The sequence below is a fragment of the Simochromis diagramma genome, unplaced genomic scaffold (assembly GCF_900408965.1).
Source record: "Simochromis diagramma unplaced genomic scaffold, fSimDia1.1 OVJJ01000802.1, whole genome shotgun sequence".
Lineage (NCBI taxonomy): Eukaryota > Metazoa > Chordata > Actinopteri > Cichliformes > Cichlidae > Simochromis > Simochromis diagramma.
In genome coordinates, this window is record NW_024387492.1 from 8,131,027 (window position 1) to 8,158,218 (window position 27,192).

Below are 27,192 nucleotides of genomic sequence, written 5' to 3' on the forward strand. Positions count from 1 at the left end.
TTTGAACTCTTACTAGATGCTCCAATGGCGTGAATTTCAAAACTGCGCATTGCACGGTTCAAGTTTCACTCGTTCATACTCACAAATTTGGGATCCATGCTGCTTGACCATCAACGTTTTCTGGCTAAGCAGTAACAATGTTATCCAGAGGGCAAAGAGCTTTTTCAAAATTAAAAAAATTATATAAAAAAATAAATCTGAAATTCTCAATTTGGAGAAAGAGCTCATGAAATGATGCACTAACCAAGCAACAAGATTGGTACACAGTGAAATAATGCTCAATATCCAACCAAGCAACTCAAATCAATAACACACTCCAGAGCTTCATTTCATCGTTTTATTGACACTTCATTTCTTGGACTTGAAGTATTCCTCAATCACATCCTTGGCCTGGGACTCCTTGCCATAATCCTGTAAGGGGGATAAATAAATAAAATTAAGGTCAACTGAGCCCAATATCACAGACATGTATGCCTACAAACATTAAACAGCCATTTGGAAATAAATACAAGTTTATTAGGCAAGGGAAACATAACGAGCTACAATTAACATGTCTCCAGCTATATTTAAACACTACTTGTTTCAGTCTTTGTCATAAATTATGGCTCAATGCAGTGTGGAGGTGATCAGCTTGTTACACCGTGTCAACAACTCACCTCTGAATTTCATTTAGTTCAGGCACACATGTTTACTGCAGTTGTGGTATAGGTATGCTGCTTATACACCAACTCAAGATACCCTGATTTTATAACTACACTAGTGATGACGCCGTGGCTCGCCTTCTAACTGGTAATCGTAGGTTTGAGTCTATCACCCCATTTCTCTCTGGCCTCCAATTAAACACTGCATTGATTTCAAAATCCTACTGCTTACTTATGAAAAAAAAAAAAAAAAAAAAAAAAAAAATCATAGATAACATTGAACCCAGCTACCCTATTGATCTCCTTAGTGGTTATACTCCCAGCAGAACACTGAGATATTCTGACCAATTGCTCTTGGTGCAACCTAGGTTACAGCGGAAAACCAGAGGTGACCGTTCCTTCGCTTCAGTTGCACCCAACCTCTGGAATAACCTCCCTCATACTATTCGCACGTCTGATTCAATCCAGACCTTCAAGTCTCGATTGAAACCCCACCTTTTTAGCTTAGCCTTCCCGGCCTCCTACAGCATGCCTTTTAAGTGTACTTTCTTGCCCTTCCCTTTCTTTGCCTATATTGTTTTATTGTTTTTATCGTTAAGTCTTGCTTGCTTATCTGCGTACTTGTATACTTGGTTAATCAATGCCTTCCACCTGCTAGCTTCTCTGCTATCTGCTTTTGTACTTTACTACTGTTTTATTGGATGATGTGAAGCACTTTGGCTACCTCTGGTTTTAAATGTGCTAGACAAATAAAGTTGTATTGTATTGTGATCATTAAAGGGAAGAGGAATTGCATGGATTGCCTTTATAGCACCTTTTTTGGTACTCTATGTAGCCATCCTTAGGGACCCCGGACACCACAGGCAGATGACGGGGCTTGTACGCTGGCTCCTCTCTAGCCAGGAGTTAAACAGCTGCATGGCATGAGACACAGCAACTGCACTTGACTGGCAAATATAGTCTTAACTCATAACTCTGTTTCTTTCGCTGTTATGTTAGAGGGATCTCACTGAATTTCCATTTAAGGTTTCCTATATAGATCAAAAGGCGAATCAAGTGAATTCAGACTAGCCAAAGAAAGAAAGCAACATAATTACCTTAACAACGACGCAGCTGCAGCCAACCACCTTGCGTGGTTTACCCTCGCGGTCGATCTTGCACAGACCAACCCACTCACCAAGCTTCTTGTTGTCATCAACCTGCCAGAGTTTAAAAGGTCACTTCAACTTCATGAATGAATTTAAGTCAACACAGTAAAAATAATAATAAGCACGGGTAGAATAGTGCATTATAGTCCAGGCTCAACTGTATCTCAGACAGGCTCAACTGTATCTCAGACAGAAATTGGGTAACAATTGGCAATCTCCTCACAGTGTTCAGTAGAGGGAGCCAAATTGTCATCAGCGATACAGCAGTGCTACATTCACTTTATGCAACTGGTTTAAAAAAAATAAATAGAAGAACGCAGTCCAACTGTCCATGAACATCAAACCAAACCCAAGAAAATTCAGTACCTTGATGAGATTGATCTGATGCTCGGCGCAGAGGGCCTCCACCAGCTTGACGTACATGGGCTCATCGCAGTTGGCAGCAAGGACGCAGAGATGGGCCTGACGTCTATGAAAGAACAGGGGGGGGAAAAAAAATGAACTCCCATTAAAAGGCTACTACATTATACCATTCACACTTTAAACTGATAGGATGGCTCAGATAGACGTTTTAAGTTAAAGCTCTCTAAAAGGTTTAAGACTTACTTGTCCAGAGCCTTGGCAGCCTCACGGATACCGCGGGCCAGGCCATCGTGGATGAGTGCGGTCTTGAGCACTTCAGGGAGAGCGGTGTTGACATCCATCACACCTCCGGCAGGACTGCTGTTGGAAGTAAGATAAAAACAATCTTAAAATTTTGAGGAAGATGAGCACAAGAAATTGGGGCCTCTTCAGCTGAGCTTTTGGCATGTCAGAGCGGCGAGCGTCTCACTCATTGTAGAGTGAAGGGGTATCCGACAAAAGATGGGATCATCAGTCATGCACAAAAGCTCAGCTGGCAGAAAAACACAATAATGAAATTTCAGAATAATATCCAGACTAAAAACTTAAATCTATACCAGGTTTATCAAGCCTTCCTGCATCTAAACTGGACTACGACGGTTTGGAACTCCTCTCTTGCCAAGTTACAATTAGTTGTAAATATTGCAGCCAGACTGCTGACGACATGATATATTCCATCAAGGTGTACATGTTTGGCTTCTCAATCATTTAAATCTGAGCTGAAGAAAGGCCAACTGAGTCAGTGTTCTACACAACACTGTCACTAGGTTTCAAATAAGTTACTGCTAGCATGTCAAAGCCCTTAAATACTTCAGATCAGTGAGAAGACTTCAGGTTACTGAAAAACATGCCTGTTTAAGACTCCACATATATTTTTCATACATAGCTGCACTAAAGGCAGGACTACTACTTCTAAACCCTTTGACTGTATTCACATATGAAGAGCAATATAACAAAGATCAAGGTGATTACACTAGTGATCATTAAAGGGAAGAGGAATTGTAAACGTCAGTGAAGCTGCCGCATATCAGTATCTCAGGTTAATTTTAAACTAGATTTACTATTGTGTGATTGTATAAACCTGTTAAACATTAGCCCCCTGGACCGGACTATGGACATGCCTTATTTATGAGCTTTCTATTATGTGCCTTTCTCTCATTTTTGTACACATTTCTTGTGACTGTATACATTTCTCCTGTTTGCAATTTATCTGGCTGGTGACCTGTTACATTTTATTCCTACACAGTTGGTGTTGTACAATTGCGTTGTACATGTACAATGACAATAAAGGGCTATTCAATTCAATTTTATAGTAAATTGCTACATGCGTGCCGGTAGTATAACTGAACCTCTATCCCTGCTAAGCTAGCAACTTGTCTCATGTGAAATATTCTCTTTTATGCTATAAAGCACACTGTTACCAAAAAGCTTATGTTTACAAGGTCACTATCCTCTCCTAAACAAATTTCAGCTGTAGTTTAACTACGGCTCGTTTAAGTAACTTTTATTATCAAGTCATCATAGACACAAATGTCTTGCTCACCCTTCCTCGGCCATTGTAGATTTGCGATGGATGGTGAACTAAAAGTTCTGCAATGAAGAAGAAATGTGATATAAAAGTTATTATTCATTGTAAAGCGCCAACTCTTATGAATGTACAATTTAGGATGTTTGATTAATCCAGACGATTGTGTCAGGAGTTGAGGGAACGCACCTTTCCTGCAGATAAGCAGCGAGTAAAGAGGACGTCATAAGCCCGCGACGCGAATTTAACACCAGCAGGCCCCATCTGCGCCTCACTGTGGCGCCAGCTAAGTTGCCTGTTGTAGCTTTAGTTAACAGCTGAAACTACAAGTTGCCTCCTAGATATTATTCAGGCCTGCCAATACCGGCGAAAAACACGTTTTATGACCCACAGACACAATTCAGACAAATACATCTCAAGGACAGATGCACATTTATTCATGTCGTTAGATAAACTCGTCATATGGGGTACTTCTTAATGTCATTCAACATTTCCCATTGGACATTTTCACAGTGTAAACACTGATCCTCCTCAGAAACAGAAACAGTGGATTTTGATTTTACTGGAATTTTCTTCCTTTACATGTTTAGAGGAAAACAAGCAAACCAAAGAAGTTTAAACTTTAAGAAAACGTTAAAAAAAAAAGATAAAACGTAAATAATAATCCATAAATGCAAAAGATGCATAATTTTCCTCAGAAATGTGTTTTTTTTTTTATTTTAGGAAATAGATTTTTTCAATAGAAAACATAATAACATAAAATATTATCCTCTCTACCAACTAATAAATAAATAAGTACATTTAACCAGCTCTCACATGAGAGATGAGTAGAAAACAAAACAGCATACAATACAATAAATAAGCATCTTCTTTGATGTATAGATAATCAGAGCAAATTCATAGGAAGAGTGATGCTGTATTTTTAAAGGAGCCACATTAAACCGTGACCATGCTACTTCCTGGCTTTTTAGTGAAGTGGAAAAAATTGCTCCCTAGTGGCTGCGGGGGCCCTATGCATCTCTAAAGTCTACTTACAGCAATAAATTGCTCTGCAGAGAACTTTATAATGCATGATTTAAGACTGCATCACATTTTATTGTACTTGAGCTTCATTGGAGCTCTGTTGCTTTAACATTAGACACCCTGATTTTATCATTTCAGCCTTAAAGTCAAAAAGAATTGCCTGGATGTCTTTTGAATCTTTTTCTCTCAAATTCACACCAATTTTCATTTCGCATAAATGATTACTTTAGAAATTTGTTAGTGAGTTTCCATTCTTCATTTTACTACAACAAATCAAAATACTTTTTACACCTGTTCTGTACGGGATGTAGTCATTGCGGATTCAGACAGGGGGGGAAAGTAAACAAGATAGCAAAATTGTCAGGATCCTGGGTCATTTTACCTAGCGTTATTGGTTTTCCTGTATTCCTGTGTCATTTTAAGTTCATTTGTTATTCTATGGGTCCTAAGTTGTTCAGGTTAATTTACTAGATTTCCCCTCATGTCTTTATCCCCCCTTGTCTCACTCTGTGTGACCGTGTATATAGTGGTGTGAGTTATTGTGCTTTGTTCATACTCCTCATGTTCTGTGTTTTCCTCTTTCCGTCATGTTCTCTCTGTGTACTCTCTGTGTTATGTTTAAGGTCCACGTCTTGGTGTCAGCATTTTCAGTTTCATGTCCTCCCCGCGCTGTCATGTGTAATTGTCCTCACCTGTGTTCCCCGTGTGCTTCCACTTCCCTCATTACCTTCTGTGTATTTATATCAGAGTCTCGCTTTGTTCCATGTTGCGTTGTCCCTCATGCTGTGTGTTCCCCTTGTGTGCCTCACTGTGAAGTTTAGTTTGTATTTTCCCAGTATAGTTTAATTTTGTATCTTTTCCTCGAGTCTGCAATAAAGCAGTGCTTTTGAGTTTATTCCCCGTGAGTTTGGGTCCTCTCCTGCCTGCACACAGCCGAAACATGACAAAAATAACATCATAGTTTACCCTCACACTATATCTTGCAGAGACGAACACAGTAACTTAAACAAGTACATCTTAAGGACAGACTCACATTTAAGTGCTTAGACACAATTTTAATTATATTAATGTAATATTTAAATAAAGGTTGGTCAAAATAATTTAGTCATTCATGAGAAGTGATGCATTAAAGTAAACGCTTTTAATAATGCCACTAAGTTTAGATATGTACTGCTTTAAAGCAAGAACATAAAGGTCACAACAGCTGCGCATGAACTGATAACCGTGTTCCTAGCAATGCAATGACACTATTTCTATGCCTATCTACTTGTTAGACTATTATCCTGCTTATGACATAATCACCCTGTTTATCAGGTCACGCGTGTTGCCTTCTTGTTCAAATAAAGATGTGATCTAATTTCCCATCAGAGAATTTCAAATCCTGCAATGATTTACCCAGATGTCAATATGTGCTTAACTTGTTGTCCATTACAAACATAAGTATTCTCTAATTCTCTTTTCTAGTTCTGTTACTGATATTCAGTAATGTTAGAAAAAAGGCAATATTTAATACAATAGGCCAGGAAGTGTTTTCATAATGTTCAGACCCTCTGGCCTCCAAAGTAATAAGACTCTTTAACACGCAAGTGAAATATACCTACCAGCCACTTCATAAAGTACACCTGTTCAATTGTTCATTCACTCAAATATCTAATCAACCAATCACATGGCAGCAATTCAATGCATTTAGTAGGGTAGACATGGCTAAGACAACCTCATTAAGTTCAAACTGAGCATCAGAATGGGGACGACAGGTGATTTAAGTGGCATTCAACGTGTTAAGCGTTAGGGCCAGATGCTTTTGAGTGTAGTTCCACATCGGTAGAAGATCAGTTGAACACCACAGCCTGCCTGAGTAATGCAGTTGACAGTGTCCATCCCACAGTGTGCAGATGTGTACTGATGGCTGCTTCCAGCAGGACAAAGCACCATTCCATTCCTCAAAGCGCAAATCATCACAAACTGGTTTCTTGAACATGACACTCAGTTCACTGTCCTTAAATGCCCTCAACAGCCACCAGATCTCAATCCAACAGTGCACTTTTAGGATGTGGTGCAATGGGAGATTCACATCGTGGCTGTGCAGCCAACAAATCTGCAGCAACTGTGTGATGCTGTCATGTCAACATGGACAAAATCTCAGATGAATATGTGTCACACAGAATTAAGGCAGTTCAGAAGGCAAAATGGGGTCTAACCATGTACTAGCAAGGTGTACCTAAGATGATACCTTGCTGATGATACAATATTAGAAAGTTGGATAAATTAACAACTTTGTTTTTATTTCCTATTAATTCAATCCCATAAGCCTATTGAACATGCTCAGTTTTGAAGTGTAGTATCACTGTGTGTTAAAATAATATACAATATAGAAACATAAGGAAATACAGCATAGTTTCAGATAAGATAAGATAAGATAAAACTTTATTAATCCCTCGGGTGGGTTCCTCTGGGAAATTCGGTTTCCAAAAGCACAGCACCGACAGAAGTTACAGAGTTACAGAATATTATACACACACACACACACACACACACACACACACACACACACACACACACACACACACACACACACACACACACATATATATAAATACAGAGACATATATAAATAAAATATACGAAGGGGATAAATAGAATAAATAGGAATAAAAATAAAAATACAAGTGAATTGCACATTTCAAGTATTGAGGTCTATTGCACCATTGACTATTAGCAAAAGTATTGCACAAAAGGTATTGCACAGTGAAGTGAAGAGGCACTACAGCTTAGTTGTTCCCCCCTCCTTTGTCCTCCTGTTTCCCCTCCCTCTCCCCTCCAGAGAGGAGGACATATGCGGACATATGCTCACTGCAAGAAGAATAAATGGTCTGATTTGCCAAATGTCATAATAAGTTATTTTAAATTTTACTGTTACACAAATACATAAAATGTAAACCATCTAAAACCCAAAAAAGAGTAGCTTTCTCTTAAAGGCTTTTCTTTCTTCCTGACATGTAACAAGAGGAAAAGCAGAAGTGGTCATATTATTCATACAGGATCTCTGCTCGACTTTTCTCAAAACATCCTGTTTTGAGAAAAACAGCATGAATTCTGAAAAAAACTCATGGCCCAATTTGGGGTTTTTTTTCTACTAAAATGACATCGATCTTCTTCCATTAATAAGTTAAGTTAAATGTTTTCTTTTTCTTTTAAATATTTCCACAGGTGTTGTGGAAAAAAAGATAAAACCCTCTCATCGTCTCATCTTTAATGATTGATCAAAAAGTCAACATGTGTTCAGGTTGCAGTCCAATACAGGTGGACCTTTTCGTTTAAAATAGTTACTGGATCTGTTCTTGGGGAACATGAGAACGTTTTTATTAAAGACTCTGAGGTCCTTCTGTTAGCGCAGCAGTCTTGCAGGATTTAAAAAGGTAAGAGGCCTATATAAACACCTTTTGGTGTAAACAAAATGACTAAGGTATTATGGTATTATTTTACAGTGACTGGCCAGCACTGAAGACACAATATGATCCTCATTTTTGATGAAAAACGACATTTTCTTTTTCACTTGTCTCTTGGTGAGTTACTGGAGGCTTTTGTCTCAGTTTGACTTCATGTGGACGTGTGTTTTCTTGAGTGTAGTGAGATATATTATTAGATGACTGAAAAGTGTTAAACATTTTTTAACGGATGAATTTAAAATTATCCGGGACCCTCTTATGTTCCCGATTTGTAAAATATTTGACAAATTATTGACTACAGTGAAGGCTTTTAACTAAAGAATGCTGTTTTATATCTAAACCTCTGGGCTGTCAGGCTTAATCAGATCACTTTTGCGATATGTATTTTTGCTGCAGGCCTGTTGAGTTTCCTGCAGTTTACAGGTCAGTAAGTAACTCATGAGACTTTGATTTCTACATTAAAAAGATAAAAATTGTGAAATGTGGTTGAGGACAAGGTGACACATTGTGCATCCTTTGTGGTTTTGTTTTTCTCATATCCAGAATGTGAGAATATTAGGCTGGTCGGACCTTCGCGTTGCTCTGGCAGAGTGGAGGTCTTCCACAAAGGCAGTTGGGGAACTGTCTGTCACGATCAGTGGAGCATTGCTAACGCTGAGGTGGTGTGTCGAGAGTTAAGCTGTGGGACAGCTATCGAGGCTAAAAAAGACGCCTTCTTTGGACAGGGAAAGGATGAGATCTGGTTGGATGACGTACAGTGTACTGGGCACGAGTCTTCCATCCTTCAGTGTCAGCACAAACCGTTTGGGGTAAATAACTGTGGCCACAATGAAGATTCAGGAGTGGTCTGTTCAGGTAAGCCCCAATGATGTTTGACATATTTTTGTTTTCCCTCACAAACCTTCATAGAAAACCTTTTCTTCGAGAAAATGTGCTAAGACATTTATTTTTTTGCTGCCACATGCTAACAGCTTTCTCAGTCCAATATAATATCACTTTAACAAATGCAACATGTTTAGGTTAGGTAGGTGGATTTTTTTTGTCACATTCTACCATTTTCCAGTCTTTCTGCCAAGCTAAGCTAGCACTGCATTAACAGTTAAAGTTATCAGAAGTCAGGCAGAATTCATTCACATCAGCAAGATGTCAAAACTGCCCCTTTTCGTAAAATGTGGAACTGTTGTTGAAATTGAGAAATCCTGTACAACCTAAGAGAAAACCAAAGAAAACCAAAAAAAAAAAAAAAAAAAACCTAAGAGAAAACCAGCTAACACAGCAATTATGTTAGCTCACCATGTTATGTGGTTTAGGTTTCTCGTTGCTGCAACATTTCCACAATTGTTAGGCTTTGAGAACAGCCATCATGGAGTCACATTTGTTCTTCTTGAAAGAAGCAAGAAGAAAATGTGCTATACATATAGCATTTAAAGATAAAGTACATGTCTTATGATTTAATTTCATTTTTGCTCCTTCTATTGTGGAAAGAAAAATGATGTCACATACTTTTATGCATGAGTCAGTATATTTAAAAAGTGTATTTAAACTGTGCTAAGATATATTAATTAGTATGTTTATCTTGCCCAGACACTAAAAAACATTTTGATCAAACATTACGCACACAGTCCTGTTGAAAACAATTTGCAGTGTATGACTCTTGATACATTAAAAGTTTAGCTTTGATTACAAACAATTATTTTGTGCATTATCAAGAATTTAATATCAATTAAAAACAGGTAAATTAACAGTTTGGCTTCTCGGGAAGTAAACTTGAGCTTTTGAGATAGTGGAAGACAGATTTTTTTTTGCTGGCAAGAGCATTCTCCTAGTCTTGAGGGTATCAGCAGATACTTATGAGAGCAGTATTAATTTCTCCAATTGACCTTTAACATTCTTTTGCTTTCCCAAAACGTTGATTTTGTTCATCTGCACGTAGCGTTTTTAGTGGGAGAAATGTTTTGTCACTCATCCAAGTGACCTCTTCAGTCTCAGTTTGCTGCAGGCCAGTGGACACTCTTTCAATGATGAGGATGTACACATCGTGGAGGAGCGCTGATTGGAGCGAGGAGTCAAGGAGTCCATTTACGTGAAAAGGGAAAGACCATCTCTGAATCGAGGTGGGGGCCTAAGGGTACATCTTTCACCATCTTAAAGCACTGTGATTGCAGCCATTCCCCAACTCTCTGTGAATGCTACTTATGGCCATTGATCAGTGGTCTTTGACCAGTTGTTGTTGATCAATGATCATGACAATTTGCATATTAATGATCAAAGAACTGACCTCACAGCCCATTGTTCATTCAGTAGGCTGGTTTCAGTTATTGTTCAAATATACTGTTTATAAGGTTGGGGAGACCTGCAGTCAGCTGAGACTGAAGAAGTCACTTCGATTAGTGAGGAAACGTTTCTCCCACTGAAAACGTTACGTCCAGATGAACAGAATAAACCTTTTGGGATTTACTTACTTACGGATGATTAAGCATGCACCAAGACATTCTTTTGTTTTCTTTTGGTAATATGCTTTAGATGCCAGTTTCTTCCAATTTGGTTCTGACAAAGTGAAAATCTTCACTAGAATTAGTAGTATTATTGTATATAGACTATGGGAAATACAGACACACTGGCTGATTGTATTATTATTTATGAAACATATTATTATTTTATTACATTTAATATCCACATCATTTGCAGAACATGTGCGCTTTGAGAAAGGAACCACTCGTTGTAATGGCAGAGTGGAAGTCTACCACAAGGGTCAGTGGAAAAGAGTTTGCAATGACTGGGGCAAGGAAGCAGCTCAGGTGGCGTGCAGAGAAGCCGGCTGCGGCGATCCTCTCGGTCAGAATGAAACACCATATTTTGGAGAAGCACATGAACTGTCTGCCATCAAAACCACTTGCTCTGGAAATGAGAACTCAATCTCACAGTGCAAACTTAAAGATTTCAGAGAAAGCTGTGTTGATGCTACTGTTGTCTGTGCAAGTAAGTTGGCCATGGTACATGGCCAGTAAAATTAACACTGTTAGACTGTCCCTTTCTGAAAGAAAAACCATGCCCCTAACTTTTTTTTTTTGTTCTTAACAGACAGTCAACCCATTCGGCTGGTGAATGGGACTAATCGCTGCTCTGGTAGAGTGGAAATCTACTATAAAGGACAATGGGGAACAGTTTGTGATGACAAATGGGGGATGCAAGATGCAGCTGTAGCTTGTCAAGAGATGAACTGTGGGAATGTTCTCTCAGTCAAGTACAAGGCTTACTTCGGGAGAGGCCAGGGTCAGGTTTGGTTGGATGAGATGGAGTGCACTGGTCATGAAATGTTACTCGCTGACTGCCCTCACAAAGATTTTGAAGAACATGTCTGTGACCACAATGAAGATGCTGGTCTTGTGTGCTCAGGTAACACAGGCTCTGTTCTGTTTGTTTCTCAAAACTGAGTTTTAATGACAATCCCAATGATGCCAAATTTTGCTTTGCAGAGACAGTCAGATTGATAAATGGGAGTGACACTTGTTCTGGCAGAGTGGAGGTTTTCCATGATGGCCAATGGGGGAAACTTTGTAGTAATAACTGGGGTCTTAAAGAAGCTACAGTCATATGCAAGGAGCTCGACTGTGGAGCTCCAAAAAATTCCAAAGACACCTTCTACTTTGGTGACAGCTCACTGCGAGGGCTCACAAGTAGATGCTCTGATAATGTGAACTCTATCAGCCAGTGTCAACTGCAAGAACACAGAGGGTCATGTGAAGGTGTATCTCTCGCATGTGCAGGTAAAAGATACAGATATGCTGCAATCCTGCTTTCCAAAAATAGCAAATGTCATGTTTGGACAACTTTTAAAAGAAAAGGTTGGCTCATGTGGAGTATTTCTTTCACTTAATATGTACTTGTGAATGTGTTTAAAGGTCTGAGGCTCATCAAAAGCATTTAAACTAAAATCCTGAAGGCTCAGTCTACTGACAGACACTCACAAGTCAAAGACAATAGAATGGGTTACAGTTTTGCACTTTAACTTTTTTTTATAAAGGCTTCATAAAGTCATTTCTGCATTCTCTGTGTTTCTGTCTGTTTTGTTGTCCACCAACTACTTCTTTACAATTAGGAGCTGAGCAACTAAACGTGGCATAGCTTAAGACTTTGAAGTTTCTTATCTATATCAGATATTATTATATCACTATGTAGCCTAGCAACCACCTAGCAACATGTTAAAATGACCTATTTTTAATGTTTGTCTGCCTGCAACAGGTATAGTTTTATTTCACCACAGTAATAGGTAATTTATATCTACACAACTTCAGTTACTCCTGACATTATGACACCATCAGGCTGGAACCAACTAGCAATGGACTAAAATGACCTGTTTTTTGCCTTTATGCACCTAGAGCTTGTTATAAAAGCATTATCTTTCAAGACATTAACGTCTTATTTATATCCACAAACTCTGATTGTTACATGATATACACTAAATGGCGAAAAGTATTGGGCAACACTTCTTAATCTTTGAGTTCTACTCCCATTGCCAACACTGATTTCTGAATCAGGCCCTCAGCCATGTAGTCTGCTCTTAGGTTGTGTCTCAGACTGCTCATGTATGATGGATAGATATGAAGCTACACAACATGTTGCTGTAAAGCTAGTTTCTGCTGTCCCCAAGACGCCAAAAATGAATAAATAAAAAAAATCTGTTACAACAAATTTTAAAATTGATGACAACCTTAAAAAAAAACAAAGAAAAGCAACAGCTTATAATATTTATTGTTATTTGTTTAACGTGTGCCCTCAGGTCAACCACCGCTAAGGCTTGTGAACGGCATTGACCGATGCTCTGGCCGAGTGGAGATTCTGCATGACGGCCAGTGGGGAACAGTGTGTGATGATGACTGGGACTTAAGAGAGGCTGAGGTGGTGTGCAGAGCCATGGACTGTGGAACACCTCAGAGAGTTAAACCTGGTGCCTTCTTTGGTGAAGGACAAGGAGTGATCTGGCTGGATAATGTCAACTGTCTGGGTAACGAGACGTCTCTTGGGCAATGCAGTCATCGCTCCTTTGGAGAGAATAACTGCGGTCATGATGAAGATGCAGGAGTGATTTGTTCAGGTACAAACTATTGATGTTTCATTTCACAAAGTGTCTTTTTTTTTTTTACCTTTAGATCCCAAAAAGTTCTGGATGTAGCATTTTCTTTGGATATTTGTACTCCAAAAAATGTTCAGTTATTGATTACATAGCAGTTATTTCTGCAACACCAATATCAGATGAAGCTTCAATTAATACAATTCTTTCAGATGAACACCAACGAATTGCTGATATTTTTTCTCTACTGTGCTTTGTAGCTGCCATTCGACTAATCAATGGGACTGACCTGTGCTCAGGAAGAGTGGAGGTCCACCATGGGGAACACTGGTCACAAGCATTTAATGTTAACTGGGGAATGAATGAAGCTGCTGTGGTGTGCAGAGAGATGAACTGTGGAGATCCTGTCAAGATCTCAGAGTCATTTGGTAAAGGTGGAGATCTGAGAGGGTATGAGATTCGCTGTAACGGCAGAGAGAGTTCTCTCACGCAGTGCACGTTTAGAGACCATACCAGATCTATCACCGATGGTACTGAAGATGCCTCTGTGGTATGCTCAGGTAAAGTCTGATGTCAAATTGAAATTAGACTTTCAAAAAGAAAATGAATCCATTATATTCTTCTTTAAAAAAACTAAGATGGAAATTGTTTCTGGCCCTTTCACATAACCTTTAAATATTGGTACAAGGGCTTCAAGTTACATGAACAAATGCAGAAAACTGGACTAACTTTAGAAAAAAGACCAGTGATTTAGTGAAACACCGTGTTCATGCAAAACACCCGATTTATAATTATGCAATGGAACCCCAAGCAGTGATTTGTCAGGTACCAATCTAGATATGGAGTATCTAGAATAAATATGGAAACTATGTTCAACTAAAAGGTTAGATTAGAAGGCACAAAAACTGAAGACTTTCCAACAGTCTTATATGCTGAGTTTTTAAGGTGTGCTATGTTTTTGAGTATACCGTCAAAAGCTCAGTAGGCTTAGTCCTGACATACCACACAAAAATTCATCCTACTCAGACATGAAGCAAAAGTATCAAGATTTCACAAGCACAGTCACTAAAAATAATCAAACACTAAGACACTGTATATATACAAAACTAACGTCATATATCAATAATACCAATAGCATCACTCTGGCTTTTGACTGGCTTTATTGACAACCACCAGTCAGAAGAATGGATACATTTCTCCAAGCTTCAAATTTGATCATCTTCCTCAGCATGGCAACCACAAACCAAAAAAAGGATTTAGCCTTGCTAGCCAAGCATAAAGATAACTGTAATGTCTGTAAACATGAATGAAATCTTAGAAGCCCAGTAACCACAGGTCCTCCTTGTATCAAACAAGCACACTCATTCATAGAGTTCCTCTCTCAACTGTCATTTCCATTGGACCAACTTCTACAGATATCACATACATGTCGATATATTACAGTATGGCTACATTTTCAACATAAAAGATGTTTTACGTGCTTGGACTGTCCACTGCTGTTTGGATCCAGCACAAAATTAATGTGATGCAACACAAAAATATTAACCACTTAATCAGTCAGCAGTACATCCCTAGTTCAAAACAAAAAAAAAAAGTCATACAGTGCACTATATACAGTTGTGGGTCAAGTTGTATTTCATGTACATTAATATAACAGCTATCATTTCCAGGAAACGTGAGATTAACCGGTGGATCCACTCGTTGTGATGGAAGAGTAGAGATTTATGACAAAGGCCAGTGGGGGACTGTGTGTGCTGAATCCTGGGACATGAATGATGCAGCGGTGGTGTGCAGACAGTTGGACTGTGGGAAACCTCATAAGCTTATTCAACTTGGCCCTGGTACAGGACAGACCTGGAATGATCAAATTGAATGCAATGGAAAGGAGCCTACATTGAATCAGTGTCCACAAAGACCAGGTCTGGACAGAACCTGTGACACAACTGTAGTTGCCGGTGTTTCCTGCACAGGTAAGAAGAAGCAAAAATAAAATGCCAAAATGTAATTTTGGCAGCTTCTTCTTCTGCTTCTTCTTCTTCTTTTTCTTACTTTTTAAGATATTGTCTTCTGAATTTAAATAATGTATAATATACCTAAGTACGTCACAGTTTAAAAAAGAATATTCTTATATACCTGTGGCTATATTTTTTTTGTTTACTTCACAGGGAGCTTGGCAGTGCGGTTGGTTAACAGTACTGATGAGTGCTCTGGGAGAGTGGAGGTACGTCACGGCGAGCAGTGGCACGCAGTATGTGACACAGACTGGACTCTAAGTAAAGCTGGAGTGGTGTGCGAGCTGCTGGAGTGTGGACGTGCCGTGAATGCTTCTGGTGCTGCTTTTTTTGGCCAAGGCAGTGGGTCAGTGGTGGAGGCTAGCACTTCTTGTTTCCACAGCGTGACTTCTCTTCAAGAATGCTCGGTGAAGGGTTTTACAAGAGAAGACTGTGGGCATGAACATGATGCCGGTGTTCTCTGTGCTGGTAAGGCCTTTTATATCAAAGTTGGTTTCATAAATTTCCAAATTATAACACTGGATTGAAAAACTGTCTTATTTAATTTGGTCAGCCATGTGCAGATTAATGTTTAACAAAATTATTTTCTTTTCGCGTTTTTGTTTTTTTTCTTTAGAAAATGTACTTTTTTTTTTACACCTATCTGGCTTAGGAAGTAGGATTAGCCAGCAACTGTTTTGCCTATTGCTTGCTACATATTGCCAAACAGAAAGCTGTAGAGGTCACTGTTAGACAAAGCCAGTCTAGGTAATGCTTTCTTTATAGCTAAGCTAAGCTCAGCTAGCTTACTAGTTATTTATCTTACATAGACTTGAGTAGTATGGACTTCATCCATTAAAAAGCGAAAACGTCATATTTCCCATGACTTGAAACAGTTGTTGCAATACTCCTTTTGCCTAACATAATGGACTAATAAACGATATAATATCCAATTAATATTATATTTTGGTATTTGTTTTTTATGCATTAATACAAACATTTTGTAAAATATATAGAGAAGAATCCTTTCAAGTCCTTTTATAGTTTTGTCTTCTTTTTGGTTGTTTTAAGGACTTTCCATTGTACTTGTATTCACTCTTTCTGCTCTGTTATGCAGCACAAGTCCGGTTGGTGGATGGCTCAGTTGAATGCTCCGGCAGAGTGGAGATCTTCTATAAAGGACAGTGGGGAACTGTGTGTGATGACGATTGGGAAATGAGCGATGCCGATGTGGTATGCAGACAGCTTGATTGCGGTCATGCCATTTCAGCACCTCTAAGTGCCCATTTTGGTAGAGGCTCTGGTCCAGTATGGCTGGATAATGTGGGATGCTCAGGCCAAGAGTCTGCACTTACTCATTGTTCACACGATGGATTTGGAGAAAATAACTGTGGGCACGATGAAGATGCCAGCGTTATCTGCTTAGGTAAGAGACATAGCTCATTTTGAACTGACAAATTATCTCATTGCTCCTGAGAAAGTTGTTTTGGCTGTTACACAAGAAACATTTATTATCTGCTTCAGGTGGTCAACAGAAGCCCGAAATCACAATAAGTCCTGCTGCAGAGGTTAAGTGGGGTGACAAAGTTGAAATTACCTGCACGCTAGTAACAGAACGCATGGGTGGGAGATTTCTCCTGAAAAAAACCCAAGGGTCATTTCAAATGGAAAAATTCTCAGATCATGCATCTGCAACCTTTGTCTTCCCTAAAGTGGACTTTAGTCAGAAGGGTTCATACTACTGTGAATATCAAAAGGAGTTGGCCAGTGAAGTCATCTACTATCCTCAAGGAAATCCTGCTGATCTTTCCGTTGTAGGTCAGTAATTTTGTGCATTGTTTCCTCTGTTTTGCACAATTATCGGAAATTGTTGTTTGCAGTTAAAGTGGAAAAACCCAACATCTCCCTGATGTCCCCCAATGCAATGGAACTCACCAATCCTGACACAATTTCTGTCTCTCGAGGCAGCACCCTCACTGTCACTTGCTCTGTTCATTCTATATACCCTAGAGGCATCTTCTATTTCACACATTTAAACACAAACACTACTGAATCAAAGTCAGCATTTGGCCACTCAGCCTTCTACCTGGCCAATTTTGAGCTCGCTGCAATAAGTCATGAACAGCACGGAGAGTATGCCTGTCTCTACAGCGTTAGCATCGCCAAAAAATCCTTCAATTCAGTTCCTTCAAAGACTCTCAATATCAATGTAATATAAACCATTTATATCGTTGTTATTTCTTCTTTTCTTGCTGATAATAAGTTAATCAAGTGCATTTGATTAGCACCACATGGAAGCAGTAAGTTGTGGACACTGCTTCTGCATCACTCACTGGTGATGAGTGTTTCACTTTACTGTGGAGCCATTTTGGTCCACTCTTCTTTCAAACTTGTTTTAATTCAGCCACATTGGAAGGTTAGCTCCTGTTAAATAAATGAAACACATTGTAATATGCCATGTATAGTTGTTCAGCCAAGGTTGTGTTTATCAAAGACCTGTCAAGAACCAGAGGATTGTTTTTATCATCGTGTCTTTATGCGTAAAAAGAGGGTGTGCTGGTCATGTGTTGTGGGGATGAGGACCAGCATAGCATCAGAGGCATCTGCACAGCACACAATAGTGGGCTACTGGAACAAGAAGGCATAAGTGGACACCAACAGCTTGAATGCTACTATGCAAGTAATCCCACAGAAGGTGTTACACGAAGAGAACAGAGGATGTGGTCTCACATAAACTTCACAAATAAAAAATGTCACTGAAGGCCATTTGCAATTCTATTCTGAGCATTTTTTTATTTAAAAAAAAACTGCATTTCTAGGACTAGCTCTGAGGAAACTTGAATACATGATATATTATCATACAAGTGTGGGTAAAAACAAAGTAAAAAAAAGAACAAAAAACACCTCTTTAACAGGTTTAGTTGGTTATGGCAATGTAGTTGTTGTCACTGTTCCTTTCAGAGCTTAAGGAAGTCCTCCAATTGTTCCATCTCTATTGCATTGTCAAATGCACTGATGTCCTGTAAAAGAGAAGACATGCATGATGGATTCAGAGAAACAGTGAAAACACTATTAGTACAAAGGCATTATTAACCTATTTAAAAATATTGCACTGTGTACTGTACATTTGTCCAATATGACATACAACACAACAAGCCAGACATTCAGATAACTGAGATCACCATTAGCTACAGTTATGCTTACTGGGGTAAGCATATGTTCATGTTCACAACCCACAAAAAGACACAAACCATTAAAAACACAACTCAACTGCACATGAACAAGCAAAACAGCACCCTACTGTTGGGTACGCATTTTTTAATCCAATAAGGGTTTCTTGTTTTATCTTTCTTTGCATTTCTTTATAGCCCAATTCTTTCAGTTAAATTTGTTCTTGCGCTGGATAATAAAAAAGGAAAAAATGGCAGATTTAAGAGAATGAGAAAAACAAACAATATTAAGATGCTTTGTGGCAGGAAAAAGTTGAAATCTTAAAACAGCTTCTGCTGTGGCTGATTGGCTTACTGCTGTCAAATAATTAATATCTTTGGGAAAGACTATCTGGACTGTTTCACACCTCTTTCTGATGTTGTCTTTGTACCACAGCATTTTTTGAGCTTTAACCCTATAATGCCCTTGGTATTATATTAGATTCATGAGTGTCTGAGACCTCTATCTCATCAACACGATCAATACTTGCCATAATTTCAAAATATTATGGACAAAACTCTTTTTTTAACTAAAAGTAACATTGTTGTTAACAAAAAGTTGCCAATGTATCGAATGTGATTCAGAAGATATATAATAAATATATAATAAAAAAATATATCATACACAACATGACATAGGAAAAAAAATTGCCTTTGTTATATGGGTTAATAAACATCTCAGTTCCAAAAAAATCTTAATTTTCTGGCTATTTTTGATGGGTTGGGTCTTCAGGTATTTTTGGCAATATTCATTGTTTGCATGCTTGTAGTCTTTATCTGTTATAAAAAAGTAAATTGAACACAGTCTATAGTGCATATAGTGCAGTTAAAAGGTTTCAATGTTTTGGAGATATTCGGTCCTTAACTAAAGTATTACACAAACTAAAGTTCGCTATGGCGAAACGTTAACATGCTTCATTACTTGTGGGTACATAAATGTCTGTATCAAAAGCTGCCAGTCGGGTTCTTTCCTCCTATCTTTCAGTCTTCTCATATAACTGTATATATACCATTTGTAAGTTGGAAGGATGAAAGGAATACTCTGCAAACAAATAGTTTGTCTCACTAAGTCTAACTGGAAGGCTGAAATCTCATGAGTGCTTGAGTGAATAGGGAGTGTACAAGTCAAAGTATTGGTATGTATGCATTTCTCCATGTATTTCTGTCCCCTGGCTTAACTGTGTGAACAACCAGTAGTTAGCATACAGTGTAAATATTGATTTTAAAACTGTGTCCACGCCTTAGACTAACCACATGGTTTCTATTCTTTTTTTGTGTGACGACATCAGCAAGCGTGTAAATAAAACACACCTGATCATAATTTTAAGTTTTGAATCGCAGGTTCAGCTTATTATTAGTTATTCTATGAGACTTACTCCACAGTAGACGTCTCCATTGAATATTTGTGGAGGAAGCGCGGTCGGATTTCCTGCTCCCTGCCTCATTAAATCCTTATCATCAGAACTCTGAGAAATGTCCACAGGTTGAAAGGGGATCTTCTTGCCGTTTAAGATAGAAAAGACTCTCTCTTGGTTCTTCTTAATCTGAAAAGGCATATTTAATCCGTTATCAAGACTAATAGCTGTGTGACTTGTTATAAAAAGTTTTCTTGTATAATAAAAGTTGCTGAGTTGTGCATAGAGAGCAGTAAGATTGTCTATAAAAGTAAATACTTTACACACATCTCACAATATTTTGATAGTATCAGTGATATATATTAATCACTGGCTAAAAATAAAAGAACAAGACAAGTAAGATTGTGTACTGTACCTGTGTAGAACCACTCACACTTGTAAAAAACACTTTGACTGGCATTTCTGCTATATTAACAGGAATAGTCCAATACAGAAAAACACTGAATGACAGAGTGGGAATGACAGAAGCGCAGAGAGAAGTGAAAAGTCACAGAGTGATCCTGTGCTAGATATGCAGGCACTGCTGGTGCAACCACACACAAAGTAAACAGGTTTGGACAACTCTTACCTGTCTGCAAGGACACACCTACAGGACTGAGTGCACTTCGAGTTGTGGCCTGTCTGCTTCAGTTGTGAAACCAGTCAAGTATACAAACACACACACTCTAATTCATATCTTAGTGAGGACATCTATTTACCATAATGCTTTCCCTAGCCGGTTACCCTAACCACCAAGAATGAATGTGTTACCCTAACTCTTAGCCTAAACCTAACAATAAACTAATTGTAACCCTGACACTAAAACTACATTTTGAGCCTCAAAAATACCTTCAAACTGACAGGCATTTTGTCCCCCTAAAGGTATAGTGGCAAGCCAATTTCCCGTCCTCATAAAGATGTCTAAACATGTATACACCCACACAGATTGATAGATAACCACATTGCTACATTTCCTTAGGCACTTTCATTTCATCAAAGTTCACAGGTAACTATTGTACCTTTTACACAACTGCGTAAGTTGTGTTACAGACAAATTTTGGCTTGTAAAGTAAAAGTACTAAATAACAGACAAAAAGTTGCCAGGATTTCATTTAGCTCTGTATGCATGCTCACCTTGGTTGTCACTAGGACACTTGTGAGTTTACCCAAAACAACTGTTAATCAACTAGAAAACTATACACACATATGAAGCCTTTGACTTCATATACTTACTCATCCATGTCTTTACGGACCTTGCTTTGTGTGTCATGTTGGAACAGGAAGAGGCCATCCACAAACTATTTCCTCAAAGTTGGGAGGATGAAACTGTCCAAAAATGTCTTGGTTTGCTGAAGCATTAGGAGTTCCTTTCACTGGAACTAAGGAGCCAACCAACTCGACCAACAACCCCACTCAACAAAACTTTGACAAGTACCATTCTGCTGGGAAGTGTCAAACCCAGACTCGTCCATTGGTTTGCCAGACGGAGAAGTGTCCCTCCAGAGAACACATCTCCACTGCTCTAGAGTTCAACGGTGACGTGCTTTAAACCACTGCAACTGACGCTTTGCATTTCACTTGGTAATGTATAGCTTGGGTGCAGCTCGACCATGGAAACCCACGCCATGGGACTTTCTAAACAATGTTCTTGATCTAATTTCAAGGCCACATGAACTTTGGAGGTCTGTAGTGATTGACTCTGCAGAAAGATGGGGACCTCTGTGCACTTCAGCATCCACTGACCCCACTCTCTGATTTTATATGGCCTAATTTAATTGCTGTAATCACTTCCACTTTGTTATAATACCACTAGCAGTTGAATGGAATATTTAGTAGTGAGGAAATTCCATGAATGGACTTGTTGCACCGAGCTCATTCACACCCATTCTTTCACAAATCTTTGTAGAAGCAATGTGCATTCCTAGGTGCTTGATTTTATTCACCTGTGGCCATGGAAGTGTTTGAAACACCTGAATTCAATGATTTGGACAGGTGACTGAATACTTGGTAGTACAGTGTGTACGTAGACACTAAAGCTGGTGGGCCTAAATGTCACACCAGGAGGTTCTTTAACACAAGGGGGAGCAAGCGAATCAGAACCCAGGGCACAGACTCAGCAGGTCCAATCAGTAAAGGTTTATTCCCAGAGAAGGAAAGCAGGAATAAACACCATTAAAAAAATTGCAAAATAAAAAAAATGTTCTTTAAAAACTAAAATCCAAAATGTCTTGATGCATGCTCAATCATCCAGGTAAGTAAATCCCAGTAAATACCGAGGCATTTTCAGTGGGAGAAACATTTCGTCACTTATCCAAGTGACTTCTTCAGACTTCTCCATTTGGCACTTTAAATTTTGTTAATCTAAATATATTGTACTTTATGTAGCTTATTTAATCTACAAATGTATTTTGACCAAAGGTCTACTGAGATATTTTTAAATTACAATGAGAATTTTACACAAAAGTTATGTACAACCTAAATATTTATATTTAATGAAATGTGTAAGTTATATATTTTTCCAGTATCGACTAATGATACGCTATTGATATAGTCAGTTTTGATACTCTTTGATACTTGAAGGACCTCTATAAAGTATATATTTAATCTGTGATTATGATAATTAAATTATGATGTGCAAATGGCCCATGTATAACAAATGACCCATGTTGTATATGAAGTACATATTTATTCTTATACCAGAAAAGATTAAGAAAGAAAAAGCAACTCATCATGAAATATAGTCAGTGTTAAAGTCAAACAAGATATTCATAATAGGCATCTTCGTAAAAGTCCTTGAACCTTGAAGTGTGAGAATCGCTCAGTGAAGACAAAAATTACCAAATAAAAACACGTGAAAAAGACTTTTGCATGAAAGAGGAATACTCTGACAGGATAAGCATACATGTTATTTTAAACAAATCATTTAAAGTTCTCTTAAAAGACTGGAAACAGCTCAGGTTTAATGAAACAAAGTCTGAAGATTTATGAATTATTTGTTGAAAAAAGAATTTAAAAAACCGACAATCCTTAAACAGTCCTAAAGAGCAACTTCACACAGAATGAAAGTGTTTATTTTGCTGATCTGAAATAGTTTGGTAGTCACTTTGCTGTTGCGTTGAAAACTATGGTTCAGAGTAGGTCATTGCAACATCACTATGGATGTGGTTTAGATGTCAAAAGAGAAATGAAACTTTTTGCAAATATTTCACTAAAGTTCTGCTTTTTAGCCTACTGTTATACTCCTCTTTATATTTACTAAAACCACATTACTGAGGTTATGCTTTCATACATGTTATCATGAAACAACAAGAGGTTCAAGCTCATAACACACTTTTCCAGCCAGGTCTTCGGGTGCTCTCTCAGCATTGCTATCAGTATCTGCATCAGTTTTACTCTGTTCTGGGCTGGGAGTGCATGGCTCATACAGTTGGTTATTCCTCTCTCTGAAGGAGAGAACAAAGAGCACAAAATTGGCAATTATAATCATATCATATCATATATTTTTTTAAACTTTCTTAAATTCAAAATATTTGTGCATGTTTGAAATGCATGTTTCATTTTTTCCCCTTACCTTTCATCAAGGGCTACAGTGGTTTTGTCCTCCATTTCTTGTTTTATTGCTGCTCCAAATCTGTTACTAAACTGAACAATGACTTCTGAAAATGGAGCAAACATCACCATAACGTTAGCAGTCATTTTTTTTTTAACATTGGAGTGAACCAGTGAACTGATTCAAGGTGCTGCTGAGGATCAACACTGACATTCTAAAGAAATAAAGTTGATAACAGTGTAATCAGTTGCTCAGTTACACCTCAAGAAGACAGTGAGCAACAATGCACTGGTAATGAGATTCTGTTGTTTCAGTGTAAATTCACTCTCAGGAGTTATGCATATCACACCAACTGGTCTGGAAAGTACGGTAAATATAAATATCTCTAATAAATGATGAAGGTGAGACAGCCAACATATTGCCACTTACAGTCATGTGAAAAAGAAAGTGCACCCTCTTTTAGTTCAAAGGTTTTACTTGTCAAGACATAATGGAAATAATCCAGTCTTTATCAGATCTTAAAATGATCTAACTACAACCTCAGCTAAACTACAAAATATGACATGTTAAACCATGTCGATATTTAAATCACAAAAAGTAAGCCATGTGTGTATTGTGTCTTTTCAGTGTTTCACTTTGCGTACTCTTCTCACAGTTTTCTGCCTTACAGATGTGATTGAGAAAAGTGAAGGTATTGTTGATATTATAATAACTTTTTATGAGTTATTAATCCCAAAGGTACAATTTAGTGAATTTTCTGAAATAAAGTTGAAAAGGTTTAGTAGTAAAGTAGTTCCTTAACCAGTTTGATGCGACTGAACACTGCTCAATTGAAAGATTTTCAGTGGGTTTACCAGAGAATAATGCTGGTGTTTATAAAATCAAAACAAGGACTCCAAAGTTGCTTTAAAATACCTAAATAATAATGAGTACGTTCATCTCTACAAGTGCCACCTCATACATTATGCATAGTAGATTTGTCCATTGATAACATCAAAATAGTTTAGAGCACTTTCAAAGACAATATGTATCATAAAAAAGAGGATAATGGAGTTATAAAAACTGTTTCTTACCAGAAACCCCCCACTTCCTTCTCCAGACCAGGAAAATAATAACCACGAGGAGTAGCAAAACTACTAGCCCACCCACAACAGCTGCGACAACTGAAGAAGATGAGGTTGCTGTAGGAATAAAAATAGTTAGTAACAATAACCATATAAATAATATATAAAGTAATATATATTTATTGTTTTCAATTTCAGATCTTACAGGTAACGGAGATATAAAGTTTCCTTGAAGGAGCAGAAGAGAAGGACACTGCAGAGATGTTAACGCTGTAGTGACACGTATACGATCCTTGGTCTTTAAAATCTACTGAAGGGAGCTCAAAAGTGGCCAGGTATAAGACTGAGTAGCCAAATGCTGACATTGTTTTGGTATTGTTCGTGTTTAAATTTGTCAAACTGAAGAAACCTCTAGAGTAAATGGAATGAATAGAACAAGTGACGGAGAAGGTGCTGCCTCGGGTGACTGATACTTTGTCGGGACTGTAGACCACCATTGCATGGGGGGACACCAGGGAGATGCTGGGTTTTTCCAGTTTAACTGCAAACAATATAAATATATAAATATATATTAGAAAAAGTCAAATTTCCAACAAGTATACAAAAACTGTGCATGATATTCACTGACCTACAACAGAGAGGTCAGCAGGAATTCCTTGAGGATGGTAGATGATTTGATTGGCCATTTTCTTTTGATATTCACAGTAGTATGAACCCTTCTGACTAAAGTCCACTTTAGGGAAGACAAAGGTTGCAGAAGCTTGATCTGAGAATTTCTCCATTTGAAATGACCCTTGGGTTTTTTTCAGGAGAAATGTACCGCCCATGTGTTCTGTTACTAGCGTGCAGGTAATTTCAACTTTGTCACCCCAGTTTACCTCTACCCCAGGGTTGATCGTGATTTCAGGCTTCTGCAGAGCACCTAAAAGAGAAAATTAATGTCGTGTAACTGCCAACACGGTATTCTTACAAGCAATGAGATAATTTGTTAGTTCAAAATGAGCTATGTCTCTTACCTAAGCAGATAACACTGGCATCTTCACCATGCCCACAGTTATTTTGTCCAAAACCAGGATGTGAACAGTGTGAAAGTGCAGACTCTTGGCCTGAGCATTCCACGTTATCCAGCCATATAGGGCCACTGCCTCTACCAAAATGGGCACTTGCAGGTGCTGAAACGGCATGACCGCAACCAAGCTGTCTGCATACTACATCAGCATCGCTCATTTCCCAATCGTCATCACACACAGTTCCCCACTGTCCTTTATAGAAGACCTCCACTCTGCCGGAGCATTCACCTGAGCCACCCACCAACTGGACTTGTGCTGCATAACAGAGCAGAAAGAGTGAATACAAGTGCAAAGGAAAGTCCTTAAAATAATATTTTTGTATTAATACATGAATCATATAGCTCATATACAGACTTTTTCAACTAATAACAAAATACTGAAGTATAATATTACTTATATCATATAGTTTATTAGTGACTTTGATTGAAAATAAAAAGTCACTTTAACATTTTAATATGTTTTACATTTTGCTTTTTAATCTATAGAGTAAGCTAAGCAGTGCTGTTCATTTAACGGGTTTCAAAATAACTGTAATCACATTACATTTCCCAGTAACGCGGTAATGTAACACATTACTTGGTCAAATCCGGTAATTACATTAGCTACAATTATGTCATTAGCATGTGGTTTCCCAGTTCAAACAGCCTGTTTCTCATCACCTCTAGTTTAAAACACCAAGATGGTGACTACGAAAAAAGAGTCATCTCAAGGCTCCATAACAGGACTTCACAAACCAGTTGGTGACACTTGGAGCTACATTCATCTTTTATACTGTCTTTGATGTTAGGAAAAAATATCTGAGAATTTTGAACACACAATGATAAAAGTCTTTACCTGCACAGAGAACACCGGCATCACGTTCATGCCCGCAGGTTGCTCTTGTAAAACCTTTGACTGAGCATTGCTGAAGAGATGTCACATTATCAAAGCATGAAGAGCTAGCCTCCACCACTGGTCCACTGCCTGGGCCGTGAAAAGCAGCACCAGGAGCATTCATGGCACGTCCACACTCCAGCGTCTCGCAAACCGCTTGAGCTTTACTTAGAGTCCAGTCTGTGTCACACACTGTGTGCCACTGCTCACCATGACGGACCTCCACTCTCCCAGAGCACTCATCGTTACTGTTAGCCACCCGGATAGCCAAGCTTCCTGTGAAGTCAAGTAAACCAAAAATGTAGCCACAGGTGTGGAAGAATAATCAACAAAATAACTGTGATGTGTTTAGGTATATTGTACACTGTCTTGATGCATGCTCAATCATCCAGCTAAGTAAATCCCAAAAGGTTTATTCTGTTCATCTGGACGTAACGTTTTCAGAGGGAGAAACATTTCGTTACTCATCCAAGTGACTTCTTCAGTCTCAGCTGACTGCAGGTTTCCCCAGTCTTATAAACAGTACATTGCATAATAACTGAAACCAGCACAACTGAATGAACAATGAGCTGCGAGGTCAATTCTTTGATAATTAAAATGCAAATTGTCATGACCGTTGATCAACAACCACTGATCAAATATTAATGATCAAGGAACGGACCTCATCATGTTCTGTTTATAAGGCTGAGGAGACCTGCAGTCTGCTGAGACTGAAGAAGTCACTTGGATGAGTGACGAAATGTTTCTCCCACTGAAAACGCTACGTGCAAATGAACAGAATCAGC

The 27,192-nt window shown here is 38.4% G+C and overlaps 4 protein-coding genes and 2 non-coding genes across 9 annotated transcripts in view; 1 reads left to right on the forward strand and 5 right to left on the reverse strand.

Annotated features, from left to right (window-relative positions):
• Positions 1 to 323: 323 nt before the first annotated feature.
• rps12 (ribosomal protein S12) lies at positions 324 to 3,984 on the reverse strand. The gene is made up of 6 exons (XM_040018520.1): positions 3,906 to 3,984; positions 3,735 to 3,781; positions 2,396 to 2,512; positions 2,156 to 2,258; positions 1,739 to 1,840; positions 324 to 411 (listed from the first exon to the last, which is right to left on the reverse strand). Exons 2-6 carry the CDS (start codon positions 3,746 to 3,748, stop codon positions 349 to 351), a joined length of 399 nt encoding a protein of 132 aa, XP_039874454.1. The 5' UTR covers positions 3,749 to 3,781; positions 3,906 to 3,984; the 3' UTR covers positions 324 to 348.
• On the reverse strand, positions 1,969 to 2,052 carry LOC120725586. Its single transcript, XR_005694152.1, has one exon. It is a non-coding gene; the product is annotated as a small nucleolar RNA SNORD100 (small nucleolar RNA).
• LOC120725592 lies at positions 2,596 to 2,672 on the reverse strand. Its single transcript, XR_005694157.1, has one exon. It is a non-coding gene; the product is annotated as a small nucleolar RNA SNORD101 (small nucleolar RNA).
• A 4,045-nt stretch (positions 3,985 to 8,029) lies between the features above and the next one.
• Positions 8,030 to 17,987, forward strand: LOC120725522 (deleted in malignant brain tumors 1 protein-like). Of its 2 annotated transcripts, XM_040018513.1 has the most exons (13): positions 8,030 to 8,155; positions 8,225 to 8,302; positions 8,582 to 8,608; positions 8,729 to 9,040; positions 10,874 to 11,164; positions 11,267 to 11,581; positions 11,662 to 11,952; positions 12,966 to 13,280; positions 13,517 to 13,816; positions 14,927 to 15,226; positions 15,422 to 15,736; positions 16,365 to 16,673; positions 16,772 to 17,987. In XM_040018513.1, the coding sequence occupies exons 2-13, from the start codon at positions 8,251 to 8,253 to the stop codon at positions 17,071 to 17,073; spliced, it is 3,129 nt and encodes a 1,042-aa protein (XP_039874447.1). In that variant the 5' UTR covers positions 8,030 to 8,155; positions 8,225 to 8,250; the 3' UTR covers positions 17,074 to 17,987. The 2 variants fall into 2 exon arrangements, with proteins under 2 accessions (XP_039874447.1, XP_039874448.1); XM_040018514.1 differs by having other exon boundaries at positions 8,050 to 8,302.
• A 26-nt stretch (positions 17,988 to 18,013) lies between these two features.
• On the reverse strand, positions 18,014 to 20,397 carry zgc:153284 (uncharacterized protein LOC751696 homolog). Its single transcript, XM_040018521.1, has 3 exons — positions 20,227 to 20,397; positions 19,833 to 20,000; positions 18,014 to 18,267 (listed from the first exon to the last, which is right to left on the reverse strand). The coding sequence occupies exons 1-3, from the start codon at positions 20,269 to 20,271 to the stop codon at positions 18,205 to 18,207; spliced, it is 276 nt and encodes a 91-aa protein (XP_039874455.1). The 5' UTR covers positions 20,272 to 20,397; the 3' UTR covers positions 18,014 to 18,204.
• Positions 20,398 to 22,516: 2,119 nt separating this feature from the next.
• Positions 22,517 to 27,192, reverse strand: part of LOC120725521 (deleted in malignant brain tumors 1 protein-like) — an 84,555-nt gene continuing 79,879 nt past the window's right edge. For all 3 annotated transcript variants that reach the window (XM_040018512.1, XM_040018510.1, XM_040018511.1), the window contains 7 exons: positions 26,369 to 26,683; positions 25,481 to 25,789; positions 25,093 to 25,386; positions 24,670 to 25,005; positions 24,474 to 24,581; positions 23,422 to 23,506; positions 22,517 to 23,293 (listed from right to left, as the gene is read on the reverse strand). In XM_040018512.1, the coding sequence (XP_039874446.1) occupies positions 23,146 to 23,293; positions 23,422 to 23,506; positions 24,474 to 24,581; positions 24,670 to 25,005; positions 25,093 to 25,386; positions 25,481 to 25,789; positions 26,369 to 26,683 (1,595 nt within the window). In that variant the 3' untranslated portion in view covers positions 22,517 to 23,145. The remainder of the gene's footprint in view (positions 23,294 to 23,421; positions 23,507 to 24,473; positions 24,582 to 24,669; positions 25,006 to 25,092; positions 25,387 to 25,480; positions 25,790 to 26,368; positions 26,684 to 27,192) is intronic.

Bases quoted from the DNA above. Each gene is read 5' to 3' on its own strand.
- rps12 (XM_040018520.1), bottom strand. The intron at 1,841-2,155 runs GTACTGAATTTT...AAACTCTGGCAG, and splicing joins ATCAGATCAATCTCATCAAG to GTTGATGACAACAAGAAGCT. The intron at 412-1,738 runs GTAATTATGTTG...TCCCCCTTACAG, and splicing joins GCAGCTGCGTCGTTGTTAAG to GATTATGGCAAGGAGTCCCA.
- LOC120725522 (XM_040018513.1), top strand. From the start codon at position 8,251: ATGATCCTCATTTTTGATGAAAAACGACATTTTCTTTTTCACTTGTCT. The intron at 11,582-11,661 runs GTAACACAGGCT...TTTGCTTTGCAG, and splicing joins TGCTGGTCTTGTGTGCTCAG to AGACAGTCAGATTGATAAAT. The intron at 13,817-14,926 runs GTAAAGTCTGAT...TATCATTTCCAG, and splicing joins TGCCTCTGTGGTATGCTCAG to GAAACGTGAGATTAACCGGT.
- zgc:153284 (XM_040018521.1), bottom strand. From the start codon at position 20,271: ATGCCAGTCAAAGTGTTTTTTACAAGTGTGAGTGGTTCTACACAG. The intron at 20,001-20,226 runs GTACAGTACACA...ATGCCTTTTCAG, and splicing joins GTGTGAGTGGTTCTACACAG to ATTAAGAAGAACCAAGAGAG. The intron at 18,268-19,832 runs GTAAGTCTCATA...TCTCTTTTACAG, and splicing joins ATGGAGACGTCTACTGTGGA to GACATCAGTGCATTTGACAA.